At 34.2% G+C, this 17,960-nt stretch overlaps 2 protein-coding genes across 4 annotated transcripts in view; one reads left to right on the forward strand and one right to left on the reverse strand.

Annotated features, from left to right (window-relative positions):
- Positions 1 to 918: 918 nt before the first annotated feature.
- Positions 919 to 9,188, reverse strand: LOC133187435 (uncharacterized). 2 transcript variants are annotated; one of them, XM_061322804.1, is made up of 5 exons: positions 8,603 to 9,188; positions 6,244 to 7,591; positions 4,852 to 5,022; positions 4,397 to 4,502; positions 919 to 3,830 (listed from the first exon to the last, which is right to left on the reverse strand). In XM_061322804.1, exons 1-5 carry the CDS (start codon positions 9,186 to 9,188, stop codon positions 2,211 to 2,213), a joined length of 3,831 nt encoding a protein of 1,276 aa, XP_061178788.1. In that variant the 3' UTR covers positions 919 to 2,210. The 2 variants fall into 2 exon arrangements, with proteins under 2 accessions (XP_061178788.1, XP_061178787.1); XM_061322803.1 differs by having other exon boundaries at positions 4,397 to 4,505.
- An 88-nt stretch (positions 9,189 to 9,276) lies between these two features.
- The window catches only part of LOC133187436 (protein SET-like), a 13,734-nt gene continuing 5,050 nt past the window's right edge, over positions 9,277 to 17,960 (forward strand). The window contains exons 1-6 of one of the 2 annotated variants that reach the window (XM_061322806.1): positions 9,277 to 9,652; positions 11,735 to 11,806; positions 12,167 to 12,284; positions 12,422 to 12,585; positions 12,900 to 12,986; positions 13,558 to 13,639. In XM_061322806.1, the coding sequence (XP_061178790.1) occupies positions 9,383 to 9,652; positions 11,735 to 11,806; positions 12,167 to 12,284; positions 12,422 to 12,585; positions 12,900 to 12,986; positions 13,558 to 13,639 (793 nt within the window). In that variant the 5' untranslated portion in view covers positions 9,277 to 9,382. Of the gene's footprint in view, positions 9,653 to 11,734; positions 11,807 to 12,166; positions 12,285 to 12,421; positions 12,586 to 12,899; positions 12,987 to 13,553; positions 13,640 to 17,960 lie in introns of both variants that reach the window. The other variant, XM_061322807.1, reaches the window with a different exon arrangement.

The raw sequence follows: 17,960 nt of genomic DNA on the forward strand, positions 1-17,960 counted from the left end.
TTACAATATTTTTAATGAAATTTTGTTTACCACTATATGGTTAAGAATCTTTTAAAATATGTGTATGTGTGACTCTTGTGTGTTTTGGTCGTCGAATAATTTTGTGTGTGTGTGTGTGTAGCAAATCCGTGTAATTTTTGAACGTCTCTCGTAGTTTTTTTTTTACATTCATGATTGATTTATTTTTACTTTGAAGTACTAAGTTGTCTCTGTTTTTTTTTCACCATAAAAGCCTAAATTTATATATAACTAAGCATACTATGAGTTAAGTTTTTGGAGTCGAGTAAAATCTCCTTCCACACACAGGCACTTGTTCAGTTCTGTAATATTTTTAACTTAAAGAATAATATTATTATACTACGGGTTAAAAAATTAATCACAGAAACAAAACAAAAAACCATCTTCAAATTGTTCGTTATCTTCGCCTTTTATTAGAAAAAGATACTGACAGATATTATTACCATATGCGCTTGCTTAGTAGATCTCGGAATGATTTGTATTTCAACAGAACTTAGTACAGTGTCAGAACTTAAAAAGCACAAGAAAGTTTAATTTTATTGTAGTTTCAACACTTCCAAATTGGTCGTATTTTTTGAACGCTTGGTGCAAGGGCTTGTAAATTCAGTGACAAGACCTTTTTTGGGGTACCAAAATTTTTCTCCTGACCTTGCATGATATTGGAGTTTGACCTATTTTGAAAGACCTTAACCTTGGCCAAGACCTGCTATAAGGAGGCATCAGTTTTACACAAACATTTGGTTTCTAACAAATAATAAACTTGATTTTTATTATGATGTGTTATAGATCAAGCTTGCATTTCGTTCTGCTTTGAGGACATTTTTTTTTTTGCATCTTGACACAAAATCTTGGGACTCTTTAATACACTTTAATTTAATAACTAAAATAATATTGACAAAATGAGTTGTAAATGTTGTTTATTAACATGTATCAGACATTTTCAAATATTATTGAAAGTAGCACTTCATGATCTTAAAGGAAAAACAAAATATTTGAGACAATTACCTATATACTACTTATATACAGAAAAATAGAACAGCGCAAAGAAAATAATGTTTCCAAATCTAAGTTGATTTTTATGCACATTAATCCTGGTGCTTTCCTTGAGGATTGTAAAAAGCCATTTTTTTTAAAATTAAACACATGTGATATTAATGACATTCTTTTAGTAAACAAATTACATATAAAGAGATCTTCACAATCCATCATTTATACTGAAATGACATCATAAATTTGTGTATGTATAATCTAGATGTACAACACTGTTGTGTCATTGTTACTATGTACCTGGTGGTCACTTTTCGAACAGAAACTGATTGACTTTACTTACGGCTTTCTGTGAGATGCACCACTTCATTTGACTGCTTGAACATGTTGAATACACACACATCTTGAGAGTTATAATATACACAGTATAACAAATTTGTGACACACAAGTTGAATTAAAATTATCTATAAAATTGCATTTATCCAAGTCTATTTCAATTGTAAAGAGATCTCAACTTAAAATATTGAACATGATTACAAACATTTATCTTTCAATGTAGAAGTCTTGCAGGTAAAATGATCCCCTACAAGAAGGTAGCTGCCTTTGTGTAAAAAAAAAAAATCATTATTACTTGCAATTTCAAATTTTAAAAATAAATAAAATGTTAATTAAAGCAGTTTTTTCACAATTTTATGCTCTAGCATGGCTATGTACAACTGTAGAAAGCAAGTGAAGAGAAAGTTGAAATGTCTTGCAATTTTAAACTGTAAAAAATCAAAATGTAAATGACTGGATTTTATATTTCATTATCAGCCTTCTTATTAAAATTCTGTAATGGCCATATTTTAGTATGCATTAAACACAAAAATACAGGATCATTACATGTAAGACGGCAGCTATAAACAATCACTCTCATCTTGCACAATGTTTATATTAACTAAACTACGTTAGATAATTGCAGTCTTGGCTAATACTAATAAACTGCTTGTTTAAATTTGTACAGTGAGAATGAATGATGAGATGGGTTCACCTCTAACTCAAACATAACAATTATTCTTATCAGAAAATGCAATATTTTTCAAAAACTAGTCAAAAACTAGAAAAAAAGCTTTACACAGTAAGAACACACAGAAAGGTTATAATTATAATACATGTATATCCGTGTACAACCCTAATCTTCTGTCTCCTTTTACAGAGTGAAGGCCTACACTACTTCTCCACTGCTTTCCACAATATGTGGATTTTCCACCAACTCGTTTGATAAAGAAATCTCCACATTGTCATTATTCTGAAGATCCACTAACGTGGACGTAACAGGGGAGTCTTTGAACTCTTTTTCAAACAAAGTATTTACATCAGTCACAGCTGGATAGGAATCAGAATTGGTTGTATTCACTGTAGGCTTCTGTTCATCAGGCACATGCTCATCTGATACATTTCTGTCTCCTTGTTTTTCTGTAGCATCAGTCTTTTCACTGTGTGAAACATTACTCTCTTCCTGATGAAGGGAATTCTCATTTTTTTTCATATACGCTGTATTACTTTTCTCATCCTCTGATATCCTGCTTGGAGACTGAACATCGTGGTTTATTCTTTCAAAATGTGAGATTAAAACAGATTCACCTCTCGCCTTATATTCTGTGCCTTGAGGTTCCTTTGTTAAAGTAAATGTATTCTCACTCACACTTTTTTTGGTAACAACATTGTCTTGCCCAGTGATTAATGTCTGTATGGGGTGAGCTTTCTCAGACTGACTTGAGGTATGACTGTGACTGTGTTTTTCTGGTGTTGGCTGATGATGAATTCCTTCCTTTCCACCTCCAGAACTCGAATAAGAAATTGGGAATTTTGTTGGAGTCTTCTCCCTACTTTGCTGCCATTCTGTTTTGGACATTTTCACAGGTGTGGAATCTCCGGAACCATCCACAGAAGAACTGGGTCTTTTCACAGGTGTTTTGTCCCTACTTTCTTTTCCTGAGGAGCTAGAATGATGCTTTCTGGACTTGTCACTGTAATCACGTTTTGGTGAATCTGAGTGATGCTTGGACGATTTTTCTTTGGAATTTTCTCTATGATGGTGACTTTTTGAGGGACTAGACTTGGAAACTGAATGTTTATGAAGTTTTTCTGAGAGACTTGAATGCTTCAGTGCCTTTTCAGGAAGAGTGTCTTTAACATGCTTCTTTTTAAGCTCACCATCTTTGTCCGACACTCCTTCATGGGATCTCTTTAAGGACTTCTCAGAGTGACTGGATGAACTTGAGTGATGTTTGTAGGATTTCTCTGGACTTTCTGTTGAACTGCTGTGTTTATGAGATTTTTCGGAACTCCTCTCTCCTGTACTCTGATGCTTGTGTAACTCCTTCTTCTTAGGAGTGCCACTTGAGGGAACTTTGTCTCTCCTATCTGAAGTCCCAGAAGAATGCCCCTTGTCTTTTTTCACAGGAGTCACATGATTTCCCGTCTTTTCTTTCTTCTCCAGATTATGTGATGAATGTGTCCTCTCCTTCTTTTCAGTAATGTTTGTAGAATGAGTCTTCTGCGAGTGTACTGTATCTAATGGGACACTCTTGGGCTTGTTCTCTGATTCTGTTGGTTGGATAATTGTTTCTTCTGAAGTCTCCTCCTCTTTTGGTAGATCTGGATAGTAATGACTCAGACGACAATGCCAGGCAATGCTGGTCACAGCTGACACTGTCTTAAACTGATGCACCACATTACGGGGAATGAAGTAAATGTCATTGTCTCTCAGTTGGATCCTTGCATAGCGTACTCCATCCCTGCGTAGCTGGTTTAATTTAGCATCCTCAACCCAGGCCACACACTGAAAAACATTATGCAGGCACTGTAAAAGTGGTTATATTGATGGGTTGAAAGTTTGACGATTTCGGTATATTAGAAAAATGGCAAGTGGAAACGTTGATGATCTACAAGCATTTTACAGTCCTCTTTAACAGGAATTAGAAAGATGACAATTGGAAACTTTGAGGATGTTCAGACATTCATCAATTTCATCACCGTTTCTACATCGTCAAAGTTTTCACTTTTACAGTAAGTGATTTCCTAATCCTCCCTGAAATTTTTTATTTAAAGTGATTGTTAAAGTGATTTCCCACCCAGCCCCCCCCCCCCCCCTCCAAATTTCCATTTTTAAACATAGTTTTTGCACACATCTATTGCTAAATTATTTAGATGTCTGTAAGATTTCAGTTCAATGGTACAAAGGTACATAAACATCTATGGATTTTTCTTCAACATGCATTCATTCACTGAAAATCATTTCATTGATTCAGGATGTTGACATCTAAGATACTCTCACTTTATTCTGCATGATTTAGTATAATAAATCATAGTGTAATTCATCACCACCAATTATTCTGCATTACTTACCTGTGACACAGGTGGTTCATGAAGATCAAGCTGTAATTTGTCCACAAGCTGTACAAAATCTCCTGAATGAAAGCAGATGACATCCTTAACAACCCGCGAGTCACAGCTGCTGAAAGGAAAGAAAGAGCAACTTTTGAACACTGTCAATTATTACCAACAAGTAACAGCTCTCACTCAGAATGTCTAAAATGTGCCAAGTATAGATAATTTTATAGATAATTAGTCCACTACACCATATGGAAGTATGTTAAGTTAAATTGTTAATTTTTCACCCTATTTAAAAGAAAAAAGATTACGTCCAGTTACCAGTGCACTCCTTGACAAGTAACTACAGGCAAACCAGCTTCAACTTTCATCAGAAATCTTGTCGACTACCTACATCACCAGCAACTTAATTTACACTGACTGGCTTATAGTTTTCTTTTAAATCTAATACATGTATTTAATGAACTAACCCTTCCTCTTTGGTTTTGACTGCCTTCAGCATTCCTACGGCTGCGGTGGTCATTCGGTCAAATCCATGTCCTACATGGTCGGCATGGCACCTGGTTCGATCCTCCACCAGGTTTTCCCGAGGTTCAGAGGCTCGAGGGAGGTAGGAGAGATTCTTTAACTCATTAAGTCCCCTATAATGCAATGGATAATTTTAATTTTAATTTTCTATACAAAAAAAAAAGATTTATAAAGAGGCTGAGCTATGATTATACATTTAAAACACTTCATGAGCGAAAGAACTTGTCTATTCAGTATTGAAAATTCCACAGTTTTTTTTATTTTTTTAAAATGGTAGATTGTTTTATTAATTCAGTGTCCTGACTCTCACAAGTTGTATCCCTTTAAAGTAAGACTTTATATTCAATACCTCCACTGTTATCTAGTGAAGTAGGAAAATAATCAATTAAGGTCATATTTTTCTCTAAATCAGTTTAAATCTTACAAGGTCACTGCCATTTTGTAATTTTTCTCTCAATACATAATGAACATATCTTTAAATTTATATTTACATTAAAGGAACATTTAAAATTTAAATAGGAAAATGTGGCTGTATTTTGGGGAAATTAGCACATTACTGGCTATGAATTCAATGAAAAGAGCACTTTTTTCCCCTTTAAAATTTCCCACATCTTTGAAGTTCCATTGTGACATTATATTGCATAATGAAACTGTAACTACAGTCTTTACTCTTAGGCAACTCTACATCACTCCAAATCCAGAATTTAAGAGAAATGTTGACCATTTCAAGAAACATAAAAAATTATTTGACATATTGGAAAAGAACAAATTATGAACTTACTTAGCCATATCCACAAATTATGCTATATGTAAATTACATGTATTACTTTGACTTTCTTATCAATACCTTGATATACTAAGGCCAAACAAAAAAATATGTGTGGTTCCGGTTACACCTCCAAAAAAATTAGGGAAGGTAGGTAGGGTTTTTTTTTTTTTATTTTTTTTTTTTTTTTTACAAAATGATTTTCTTAATTTTTCTAAATAATACTTATCACTACTTTGCAAATGACATTTAGATGTGTAGTGATAATATACTAGTCATTATTGGTAGGGGACACCTACATGCTAGCTTGCTTTGGATTTAACACTAATAAACACTTGCACTATGTTGTGCAAGGGGGCTGTCATTGCTGAAACTAAAACTTAAACTGGAGCCATTGATGGAAATTGGGGAAAATTCTGGAAAAAATATGAAAATTGCCAAAAAAAAGTTTAGGGTCGGGGGTATAAAATAGGGACGGTCGGGTAACCGGAACCACACATATTTTTTTATTTGGCCTAATCCACAATTATTCACTTCTAACTATGCTTAAAAAAAATTAATTTCTCACCTTTTCCTTTTAAATGGTGACTTTGGCATATCAGCAGTGGGTACCATTTGTTCTCCTGGCCTAGCCCACAGAATGGGACCATCATTACTGCGATTCCTGGGCATGTCTGGGACCACAGATCTAACCCCCCAGGGCATGACAACCTTCAGAAAGGGGTCAGATTCCAGCATGTCTAAAAATGCTGGGAAGTACCCTCCCACCTCCTCATGCACTGTCCCCACTAAACTGATCTGTAAGAGTGGGCCACATCGGAAAGTCCCATTCATGTAGGACTTAATCATTTGCTCCTGATATTTTGACATGGTCATGGTCTCAATATCTGATTTTCCAAGAACTCCTGCTTTGACAGTGATTTCTGGGTGATTTTCTGCAAAGTAATCAATGAAATCTGGCATGTTAGCTAAAGCATCATGAACGATGCCCATGACGCAGTGAGACACTCCTTCTGTGGACTCACCATAAACCAAGTCAAAGAAATCCCTCACAAACTCCTCCATCTGCTCAGGTGACAGTTTGGATATTTCACTCTGATACACATGGAGAACTAATGCACCACCATTTGGATACTGCTCCAAATGCATAAGGTTCTTATATTTTGATTTCACAAGAGGGCTGTCTTTGATAACTGATAAATCCTTGCTACGTGGGACAAATTTAGAATCAGTTACTTTTTCAGTCTTTCTGTGCTCTCCTTTGACTTCTGAAGCCTTGCTTGAATGGACTTTGACAACTTTGGAATCTGTTGAAGTTTCAGTCTTTTTATGCTCATCTCTTACCTCTAATACTCTTGGACAAGTTTCAGCTGATTTTAGTGTTTTTGTTTCCAGACTTTGTGATGCTTGAGTCTGGACTCCCCTTGAAACTCTAGGACCAGTGATTGCAGTAGACTTAATACTATGTCCATTCACACTAACTTTCTCTGTAGTCTGAACCCCAGCTGATTCATGCCTTCTTGACAAATTCACCTGCACATACTTGTTTTCAGTTCTCCTCTTAAGATTCACCTGCACCCCACAATTATTAACGATCCGTTTCTTGCTTGATGATATCCTAATCGTATTTGTGACATCATCACGACTAAGTACATAGGTCTTCTGTGGAGATTCTGTAATTTCACTTGAGAGGCTTTTCCCAGGGGATGACCCTTGGTCCCTATACTGGTTGAACAGATCTGAGTGGTGTCTTTTTTCACTGTGGTGCTTATGCTTGTGGTGCTTGTGGTGTTTAGGGTGAGAGTGGTGGTGCTTCTTTTCTGAACTCTCTACAGGTGGTTCTATTTTGACTGGACTGTCCTTAATATCTTGTCCTCCATAGTTCAAAGGGATCTCTTTCTTAACTGGAGAGGAAACTAGAAAAATAAATAGGAAAATTAAATTTTGATATGCACCTGCAATGAAGCACTGTGACATCTGTATCAATATTGTCCTTTTTTATCACAATCCCTGCTTATGCTTGCAATTTTCATGCGTCAGGTCATTAAAATTAATACGGGAAATAAACATAGTAAATAAGGCCATGTCTCTTATATCTCTGTCTTCAGCCTGGTTAGAATAATCTAACGGTTTCTAGGGACAAGCCCTCACCACAGATAGAATACGTCCCATATAGTTGCAATGTAGCAAATCGGAGCAGATCCGCTCCAAAATGATTTTGAAGAACACAAAAGGAGTTGCACTGAAAATAAGTACCAATTGAAAATAATCATAACAAAACTTATTGAGCTTGTATATGCCTTTTATCCTAAAAAATGATCCATAAAGAGACGAAATTTCAACTCATTTTCTCAAATTTTTTTATCACTTCACATTTATGTGCCATGTTGACATTTGGAACTCTCTGAATTGTTTGTAGTAAATGAATTAAGTTGGAGTTATAACCCATGTTTATTCTGCTACATTGCAAACACACGGAACGAATACTATCGTTAAACCAGGTCCATAGGAAAATATCATTTTACCGATAGAACATTCTGTCTAGCTTTGGCCTAGTGTGTAAAGTGAAGCCGATCTTTAAAAATCGTTTAGAATATAAGGGTGTTAAAACCTTATTTTTTAAAAATCAAAATCTGGTGAAAATAAAGTTAACCACCATCCATAACAAATGACTGTATATAACATTAATTAGATTTCATTTGTCTTTCTTGTACATGTATACCCGTATAAATAATGTTCAGTCAAAAAGTTTTGCTATATATAATCCGATAGGCAACATCAACAGTTTTACTGCTCTTTATTTATCAATGGAGACTCCGTTGATAAATATTTTAACTGTGGTGAGAGGTTGTCCCGAGACACAAATGGATATTTCTATCTAAATACCACGTTCATAATATACTTGGTATAATAGTTTAATACTTCACCTTTTCCTGATCCAGTTGATGTCCCATTTGTGACTGGTTTTACTTTAATTTTAGGAGGTGATGGAGAAATTCCAATATCCGAATCACTTGTTGATGAAAATCTTCCTTCACGACAAATATAATCATCTAGATATCCAGAATTTGACAGACGTCTGTAATCGTGTTGTATGCGTTTTCTTTTACCAGTATCGGGACTGATGCATGGATCAGGAATCTGACCTCCTTGTTGTGACACTATTAAGTGCGGTCGTTTTGTTTCAGAGTACGAACACGAATCTTCACTCATATTAGAATCATGTTTGCTGTCTGATGAAACATACATCGTATCGACAGCGTGTGCAGCATGCAGTCCTGGTAGGTTACGAAATAGAAATTGGTCTTTCTTTCCTTTTCCGTTTATGTCAGCTATGTCTTCAAGTTTAACACATACCTGTGGCATAGAAGCATCAACTTTCGACTGCTTTTGCAGAATTTCAAAGATATTATTTCCAGATGAACTACTTGCATCTTCGCGGTCTGTCGTTTCTTCGTCGGCCATTTTGTTTGACAAGTTAGTTTCCCGGATGTAAACAGAGAGACCGAACATGATTTTGTTTTATATATTTTGATTGGATCTTTTTGAGATTTTACATTTCCGGTACCTTTTATCCACCAATCAAAATAGATTTCACAAAGAAGTATCGGGAACTCGGAAAGTAAGCGTGCATCTTCCCGCAATTTGTGAAAAACAAAGTTGAAAGAGTTCTGATTTTTACATTGCAGGAAAAATACTCGCGAGTTATGTCTGCAGAAGAAGCTTCACCTGCAAAGCGGGCCAAATTGTCCAAAACTGACTCATCGTTTGAAGGTGATCAAAGTCAAGATTTTGATCCTGCAACACAAAAGGTTTTAGAAGACATAGATGCTTGTCAGAATGAAATTGATGCATTGAACGAACAAGCTAGTGAAGAAATCCTGAAAGTAGAACAGAAGTACAACAAACTGAGGAAACCACATTATGAAAAGCGCAATGAAATGATCAAGAACATTTCCAACTTTTGGATTACTGCTGTATCCTTTATTATGTATCAAATGTCAACATGGTCAGCCATTACAGGCACTTGTTTCTGTAATAAAAGGTTACCCTCTATTATAATAGCACCACAAGGTATCTAACGCCAAATTACATGACGACCCCCTCCTGAGAATTGCAGTCATTTTCCTTTTCAGAGGAAGCGCAGTAGAAGTGTGTCTTCTACCATTTTCTTCTACAATAATTTTTCTGCAAAACCAAATGTGGCACACTTGCCTGTGTTGTGTTACGGGTAAACTGCATCAGAATGTTGCTCTTTGAGCAATAGATGCATACTGAATGTGAAACAATTTTTCCAGTTGTTAAGTAGTATGTTTTAACACAGTTTATGCTGAAAAGAGATAATAGTTAAGGCAATGGTTTTGTAGATAAATTAAGGCAAGAATGCCGTATGTATAGTTTTTAGATAAATTATTGTAGAAGAAAATGGTAGGAGACACTTTCAAACTGTGTTCTCTCTGAAAGAGAAAATGACTGCAATTCTCAGGAAGGGAGTATCCATGTAATTGTTATAGTTCAATACCTGTGTTATTATTATTATACTAGGGAGTAAATCTTTAAAACAGAAAAAGCCATGTATGATAATCTGAAACAAACAACACCCTATTCTATTTGGATGTAACGTCTGGTAACATCCTAATAGAAAAGCATGACAGTTGCTTTAGAGGAGTCTCTGTTAGGCCCTAGGACAATTCTTGAAAAGCTTATAGTTATATAATATGTGTTCTTTCTGTATAATCACTATGTTCAGATATTGTTGTGCCACAGTAGTCTGTATATCTTTTTGGTGCTGGGCAGATCTGCCACTTCCATTTCACTTTTGATTCCCTTACTTTCAGCATGATTACAAAAACTTGTGCTTTAATTGTGCAATTTGTTGTGTATGATATCTGAATACATTGCTGTATTAGAAATTATCCCATATTTATTCGAGCTGATTTCCTTAGCTTGGAAATTTGAAATAAAATCAATTATCCCCTATTAACAGTCAGTGGTGAGACTGAAATCCGTCATTATGAAAATGATGAATACTAGTCATAAGATTAATTTTTGATTATGACTAAAACTCATCATTTTTAAGAAAATGATGATTCAGAAAAACAGTCATCAAAATTTGGAGTGTTTCTAGAATAATGAGTTACCTCTCTTTAAAAAATGTTACATCCACCAACCTCCAAAAAGTATAGAAAACATTGTAAACAAACTTCATTTCTCAAATGTAGTTGATTACAATACTGGTTATGTTGACAGTGACAAATTCACAAGCAAAAAGAAGACTGGAAGAGTTGTCAAATTATTTGCACAAAATAGTAAAGATACTGAAGATGAAAATAACGATATTTCTTCTTTTTGACCAAAATGGAGGGTCCAGATGCACTGGAATATCTCACTTGTTTTACGGGGTGCACTTATTTTTCATTGTTTAAATTTATTGTTAAGACATTTCTCTACACATATGTATATTGCAAGACAGTGTAATATATGTTATTATTGAGTAAAAGCTGTGTAAAAGTAGCAAATTCTACCAAAATTAAACATTTTACCAATAAAATAACAACTTTTCCCTTTTATGTGGATGTTCTAAAGCATGTGGTCAGCAGGAATTAGTAACTCGGATTAAATGAAAATTGCGTAAGTACTCTTATTTCAGTGGTAAATTTAAAACTCGCTTATATTTAACGGGGGTAGATGAATAAATTTGAAAATAAAAATATGACGATAGTTAGTCATATTGAAATGACGAAAAAACGTAATTACCATGGTTAATAAACCTGAAAATTACCCATCATTTTTCAGAATGACAGATTTCAGCCTCGCCCCAGACTGATTAATATAACACTGTCTCAAGATTATTCCTCTAATTCAAGCTGTATTTTTTTTTTATAGTTGAGAACGAACTCATGCGCTAACTTACCCTAAATAGTCATTTTTTTCTTCTCTATTTACTGTTCTTGTGTAAATTGAGGGTACATGTAATTAAAGTTACATATTATGTGTAGTTGCTTATAATAAAAGCTTTTCTATAATTGATAAAAAAAAAGTTCCTTAGCTGTTACTAGTTCATGAACCACCCCCAGATCTCAGCCATCCTTGACGAGGAGGAAGAAGAATGTCTGCATTATTTAACTACAGTAAGTTATGGAAAACAGTACCTCCCTCTTCAGGGTCAGAGGTTTTGACTTTCATGTGGTGCTAAATGTTCCAAAAATCATGTTTGTTATTGATTCTTAAAATTGCAAGAATCCTTCCTCCCCCCTTTTCCAGGCAGCAGACATGTAATCTCTTGCTCTAGTCTACATTCACATTATGTACCATTTGCTATCTGTTCACTCACTGTTCCCTCAGCATTCAATTTGGATAAACACTTGATAGACAGACAGACTGTGTGCAGACTTTAAGATTTCAAAGATCACACTCTTAGTTATATGCATGTAAGACCAAAAGTAGAATTCTAAACTGATGGTTCATTGTATGATATATGTATTTTCTAGGTCAGTGTGGAGGAGTTTGATGATATCAAATCTGGGTACAGAATCAGCTTTAAATTCTCAAGTAATCCTTACTTCAGTAATGAGGTTATTTCTAAAGAGTTTCACCTGGCTAACACAGGTAAAAATCTTCAATATTTAGACTAAGTTTGAAATAGTGAATAGAGACATTTCAATGTAGAATGTATATGTAGATGTATATTAATTATTTTTTGACACTGAAAACAATTCAAACTGAAGTTGTACTATATACAATAGGGGATCCTGAGTCCAATTCCACAGAAATTAATTGGAAAGAGGGAATGGATCTTACAAAGAGGGCACAACAACAGACTAATCGAAAGCGCCGTCGTGGGAGTGGACGGACTTTTTTCACCTGGTTCAGTGATGTCAATGATCCATCAGCTGATGATATAGCAGAAGTATGGGGCTGTAGCTGTTGCTGCTTACAGAACTATTACAAGCTTATTGTATTCTTAAGATATTGCTTAGTTTACTTAAAATAGTTGAAGTTTATTTTTAAAGTTGAAGAGTACAATTAGATCTCATTTAGGGATGTTCATTCCTATTTACAAAGCAAGTTTTATAACGGAATTCCTATTCAATCAAAATAAAGCCACACAATGTCTATCAAAAAGCAGAAACTAGAATTTAATTAGAAACTTAAATATAAAATGAAGTTTTTTTCTTGCAAACTGGAAGTATATTTTTGATTGATTTCTTTTGATTACAACAGGTGATTAAAGATGACATGTGGCCTAATCCCCTACAGTATTATTTAGCACCAGAAATTGATATGGATGAAAATGGAGTGAGGTATACAGTGTAGTTCTGATTTACTATTAAAAAAATTTGAAATAATTCATATATATTTATCGACGTTATTGAACTTACAGGTATAATGCACTCTAGATCTGTATTTAATGTTAATTGTGTTAAATACCGCCAATCATTTCTTATTTTCTACTTGTAAGTTTCATGATTAATTAATTTTTTGGCCAAAAAATGAAATAGTGGATCAAGTTGTTCTGCATAGTGCATTTGTATTTCTGTGTTTGGTTCTTTGCTCAAAAAACAGTGTACATTTTGACCATTATAATTGAATTACAGAAGGTGTTTATTTCATTCATACCTGTGTTAAGTCATGAGGTCAAGGTCAGATTTTATTCCAGTAAAGTGTCATACATGTATATAGAGCTCAAATACAAAGAGGTGAAGTACATGTAGGTATTTGCAACCAAAGGTTAACACCACTGCAAAGGGCATATGAACTCTAATCACCTCTGTTCGACTAAAAGTTGAATTTTAGGCTGGTATTGTTTGTACATGTATGTGTTATATCATATGATCTGATTTACAAAAGACATTCATCCACACATTGTCATTTCAGTGAGGAGGAGGAAGAGGAAGGTGATGAAGAAGGAGAAGATCTCGATGACTCAGTCGTGGTGCTAGATGAAGATGATGATGAAGATGGTAATTCCGTAGAAATATCTACATGTATTTTGTAGGGTTGCAAGTAACAATCACTCACTCGCAAATTATGCAAGTGACATACTCCCCACATGGGGAGTAAGAATTTCATTGGAACCTGACCTTGATGAGATTCCACTATTACATGTAAATGCACTTTCGTTTTCACCGTTTTCTATTTACAAAATGCTTTTAAGACCCTGAACTGTGTCAACATTGACTATTTGAGGTCTCAAAGTGAATTTTCCAAATGCGAGGTCTCAAATTTCTTACATAAGGTGTCGAAATCTGCAGGAAAATGAAAGACTGTGGACAGCAAAGTGTAATTCTCAGAAAATATACAAAAAATCAACAATTTTTTCCTAAGTAGACAGAAAATCGTGGGCCCCAAAATACCAATGTGGGCTAGTGAAACAGGAAGATGGGGACCCACATGACCCCTAAAGATTTACATGTAAATGTTACAGTACAATTCGTTTATTATCATAGTTTATTTGTCAGGCCAAAACTTTATAATAAGCGACTATTATAATAACCATAGTCGGCCGAAATTAATGTCGGACGTCTGACATGAAACGACATTTATGTAATTTATTGGATGTACATGTATTATACAGGTAACTCTTGATGACTCGAACTTCGATCTCTCGAAGTTCTTGATCGCTCGAAGTGAGTCTCCGGTCCCGAATTTTTCCACTATATAACTAAGCAAATTTACTCTTGATTTCTCAAACTCTTGATCTCTCGAAACCCTTGATCCCTCGAAGTCAAAATGCAGTCCCGCTATGCATATTCTATTAGAATTTACCCTCGATACCTCGAAGTGGCTATGTGTATACAAGATTATATAATTAGCACCTTTACCTGGACATTTAAATGGCCCCAGGCAGAAGACGCGGGTCTCGAGGAACAGGATGTTTATTCAGGTGACACTTATGCTGCAAGGTGATAATTGATTTATAATGAATCATATTTTGCCTATATGCTATTAAAATAATTATCATCGACTGTCTTACGATAATTTAGAGACGCAGTGTCATTGAAAAGTAGTAATTTATTAAAAGACAAAACACTAATTTAATTTTTATTTCGAGTCAGTGTCAAAGTTAAACGAAATATGAAAAAAGCAGAAACAGCCTCAATGTCAATATGACGACTATTATTGGACAAATACTTACAGAACTTCGTTCAGTGATCATGTTTGGAATAGTCAATGCTATGTACGACGCTGTAGAATGTCGTTTTCATGTAACGAATGGGTAGTATGATGTCCGTATTACAAAGAATAAATAAATATACATGATATGACGATATACATTTTTGCTTTACTCAGTTTAATGAAATATTCATCTGAATTACGAAAATATATCGTTGTTTTATAAAAACCACGTGTAAAAGGTTAGCACTGCATGAAAATCATTACATCCGGTAAGACTAATTTTAAAACCTGTCAACAAACCCGGAAAATTCCGGACTCTTGAAAACTCGAACTCTTGATTTCTCGAAGTTTTTCCTCGGTCCCGCGGACTTCGAGGTTTCGAGAGTTACCTGTACATGTTATGTGACATGTACTTTCAGTTTTTTTAATGTTTATTTGAAATACAAATTAACTGGCATATCATATCTCAATATTTACTTACTGTTTCAACTTTTTATACCCCCCGCAAACGAAGTTTAGGGGGGGTATATTGGAATCAGCATGTCCGTCTGTCTGTCCGTCTGTCCGTCTGTCTGTAGACGAGATTTTGTCCGGACCATTTCTTGGAAACTGTTGGAAGGATTTGTCTGAAAATTTGTACACTTATTATTCACCATATGAAGGTGTGCACCTGGTATTTTCATTATGATTGGATAATTATTTTGCATTTTACAGGTGTTTTTTTCATTTTTATTATGTGGTTTTGTCTGGATCTGTTCCCAGAGACTATTGCATAGATTTGTATGAAAATTTGTACACTTATTATTTACCATATGAAGATGTGCACCTGGTATTTTCAACATTATTTGATAATTTTTCTGCATTTTACAGGTGTTTTTTTTAATTTAATTTATTGACTTAGTCATTTCGGGTTCATGTCTAAGGTTTGAGACACAGAATCTAGAACATCTGTACAAAAATGTGAACTACAGCTTAAAACTACTCATTAGAACTAAAAAAACCCCACAAAGTATTAAAAACAGTTTTTACATTACACAGCAGATAGTGTAAATCCATTTGTCCCTTGGGAGTAATGAGTGGACATGCATCCAGTTAAAGATTAATTAATGAGTTCAGTGTGGGAAGCTGTTAGGGCATCTCTGATCAAGCAGGTCTTATCTATATCTCAAGGGAATTGGGCAGAAAGAAATAAAGATCTCTGTTGTCTAAGTCTCTTAATTGTAATTTATGCCTGTCAAAATACATAGTTACTAAAACCAGCCTTTTATTTTTAAAATGAGTTTGATATAAAGGTATTAAAATCAATTTGATTTTCTATAATTAATTATGATATTCTTTTTTTCAACAATCAATTTGCAGAGTGTCATGTCTCACAAAGATGGCAGATAGTTGCAAACTATTTTTTCAATGTAATAAAAAACACTGTAATTATTAGTGTTGATGTTTTATTAGGCTGCACCTTAGTTTCATTCATTAAATAAAGTGCCCCACCACAGCATGATACACCCATCAAATATTGTTAAATTATCATAAACAGTTTAGATTCAATTGTTTGAATGACATCTTAGCAAGACAAGGCAGTCTGCAATTTGTTGTAAAGATATAAAAATTCAAATAAAAAATGTACAATAAATAATTAGTTTAAATTATATTATACAATATCATATAACTTTTAATTATTATATACAATATCAAATTAGTTTTAATTACATCAAATTTATCTTGAAAGTAAGACTAGCCAACAAGAACAATTCAATACAACACAAGCAATTAATTAAGAGACTGATTCCTTTTGCCCAATTCCCAAGAGATGTAGATAACACCTGCTTGATTAGAGATGCTCTACCAGTTATCTCCTCACACTAAACTCATTAATTTCTCTCTAATTTGACATGCAATTTTCTGCTATCAAAATTTTCCTTGACCAGTGCCTGATCATTACACTCATGGGAGAGGTGGAATTTTTGTTGTTACAGATTGCTGTAAAGAACATAGCGAAAAAAAAATAAGACTAGTATTTTCTTGATTTAACACTTTTTTAATAAAGATACTGCAATACTCTGACATCTTTTGGGACTGTGTAATTTAAGAGTTAAAAGACATAGTTTTTTGATTCTTAGTCTAATGGTTTTCTAGTTATGATTTTTCCATATCTGGCCATAGCGTCTTTATTAAAGGTCAGAGCAACCTGGTTTTAATGTGCGACACACCTTCTACCCTAGATGTATCAGCTGACAAAGTTTGATAATTCTAGGCCTAATAGTATTAAAGTTATGAGCCGGACATGAAAAAGCTAACGGACGGACAAACATGAACACTATAACATAATACGTCCCGTCGTAAGACGGACGTATAAAAATATATAATGAGTAATTAAATTTTCACTGTAAATGTTTAAGGAAATTGTGAACACCTCTCACATCTAGAAAACATTAGTGATTTGGTACTTTCTCTGAAAAACCCAGCGGGGGGTATTTGTCCCTTTTGGACAGTTCTAGTTATAGTAAATAAATTCACTTAAATAAAGCTTAATACTCTATGAACTCTCTAGAAGAATTTCGAACTATTCTTCTAGACAGCTTGGCATCCATCATTTTCATTTTGGTCTACTTTCATTTTTAAATAAATTGTCAACTCAAACTACCAATATTTCGTTTTTTACGTCGCATATCAAATAAAAAACTCAACAAAAGAGCGTACATTCAAACTGTTTATTTCTTTTATTCATCCAAAGTAGACATAAAAATGTACAAACGAAAAAGCGTAAAAATACACATATATCACTTCAAAATCAAACAAAAACTGTACTTACCAGTCGGAATATATTAACGGTATCAAAATAATTTTACAACAACAGTGCATGCATTCAAACTGTTTGTTTTATTCAATTTTTTTGTTAAACCAAAGTAGACATAAAAACATACAAACTAAAGAACGTTTAAATACACATTCAGCATGTCAGTTCAGCATTTCACCATCTCACAACATACTTACCAATATACTTACAGTATCCAGTTGATGAATTCGTATTGAAATGTATTTGCAACCCTGTTTTGTTTCACATTATGTAAATCACACAGTGTTAAGGATATTTATTTTCTAATGTTACTTTTGCCTTCTCAATTCACCAGACATTATACAGAGAATAGAAAAAAGATTGAGAAA

Source organism: Saccostrea echinata, unplaced genomic scaffold, assembly GCF_033153115.1.
Source record: "Saccostrea echinata isolate AGI-Se365-2 ecotype Australia unplaced genomic scaffold, CSIRO_AGI_Sech_v1 ptg000015l, whole genome shotgun sequence".
NCBI classification, from domain to species: domain Eukaryota; kingdom Metazoa; phylum Mollusca; class Bivalvia; order Ostreida; family Ostreidae; genus Saccostrea; species Saccostrea echinata.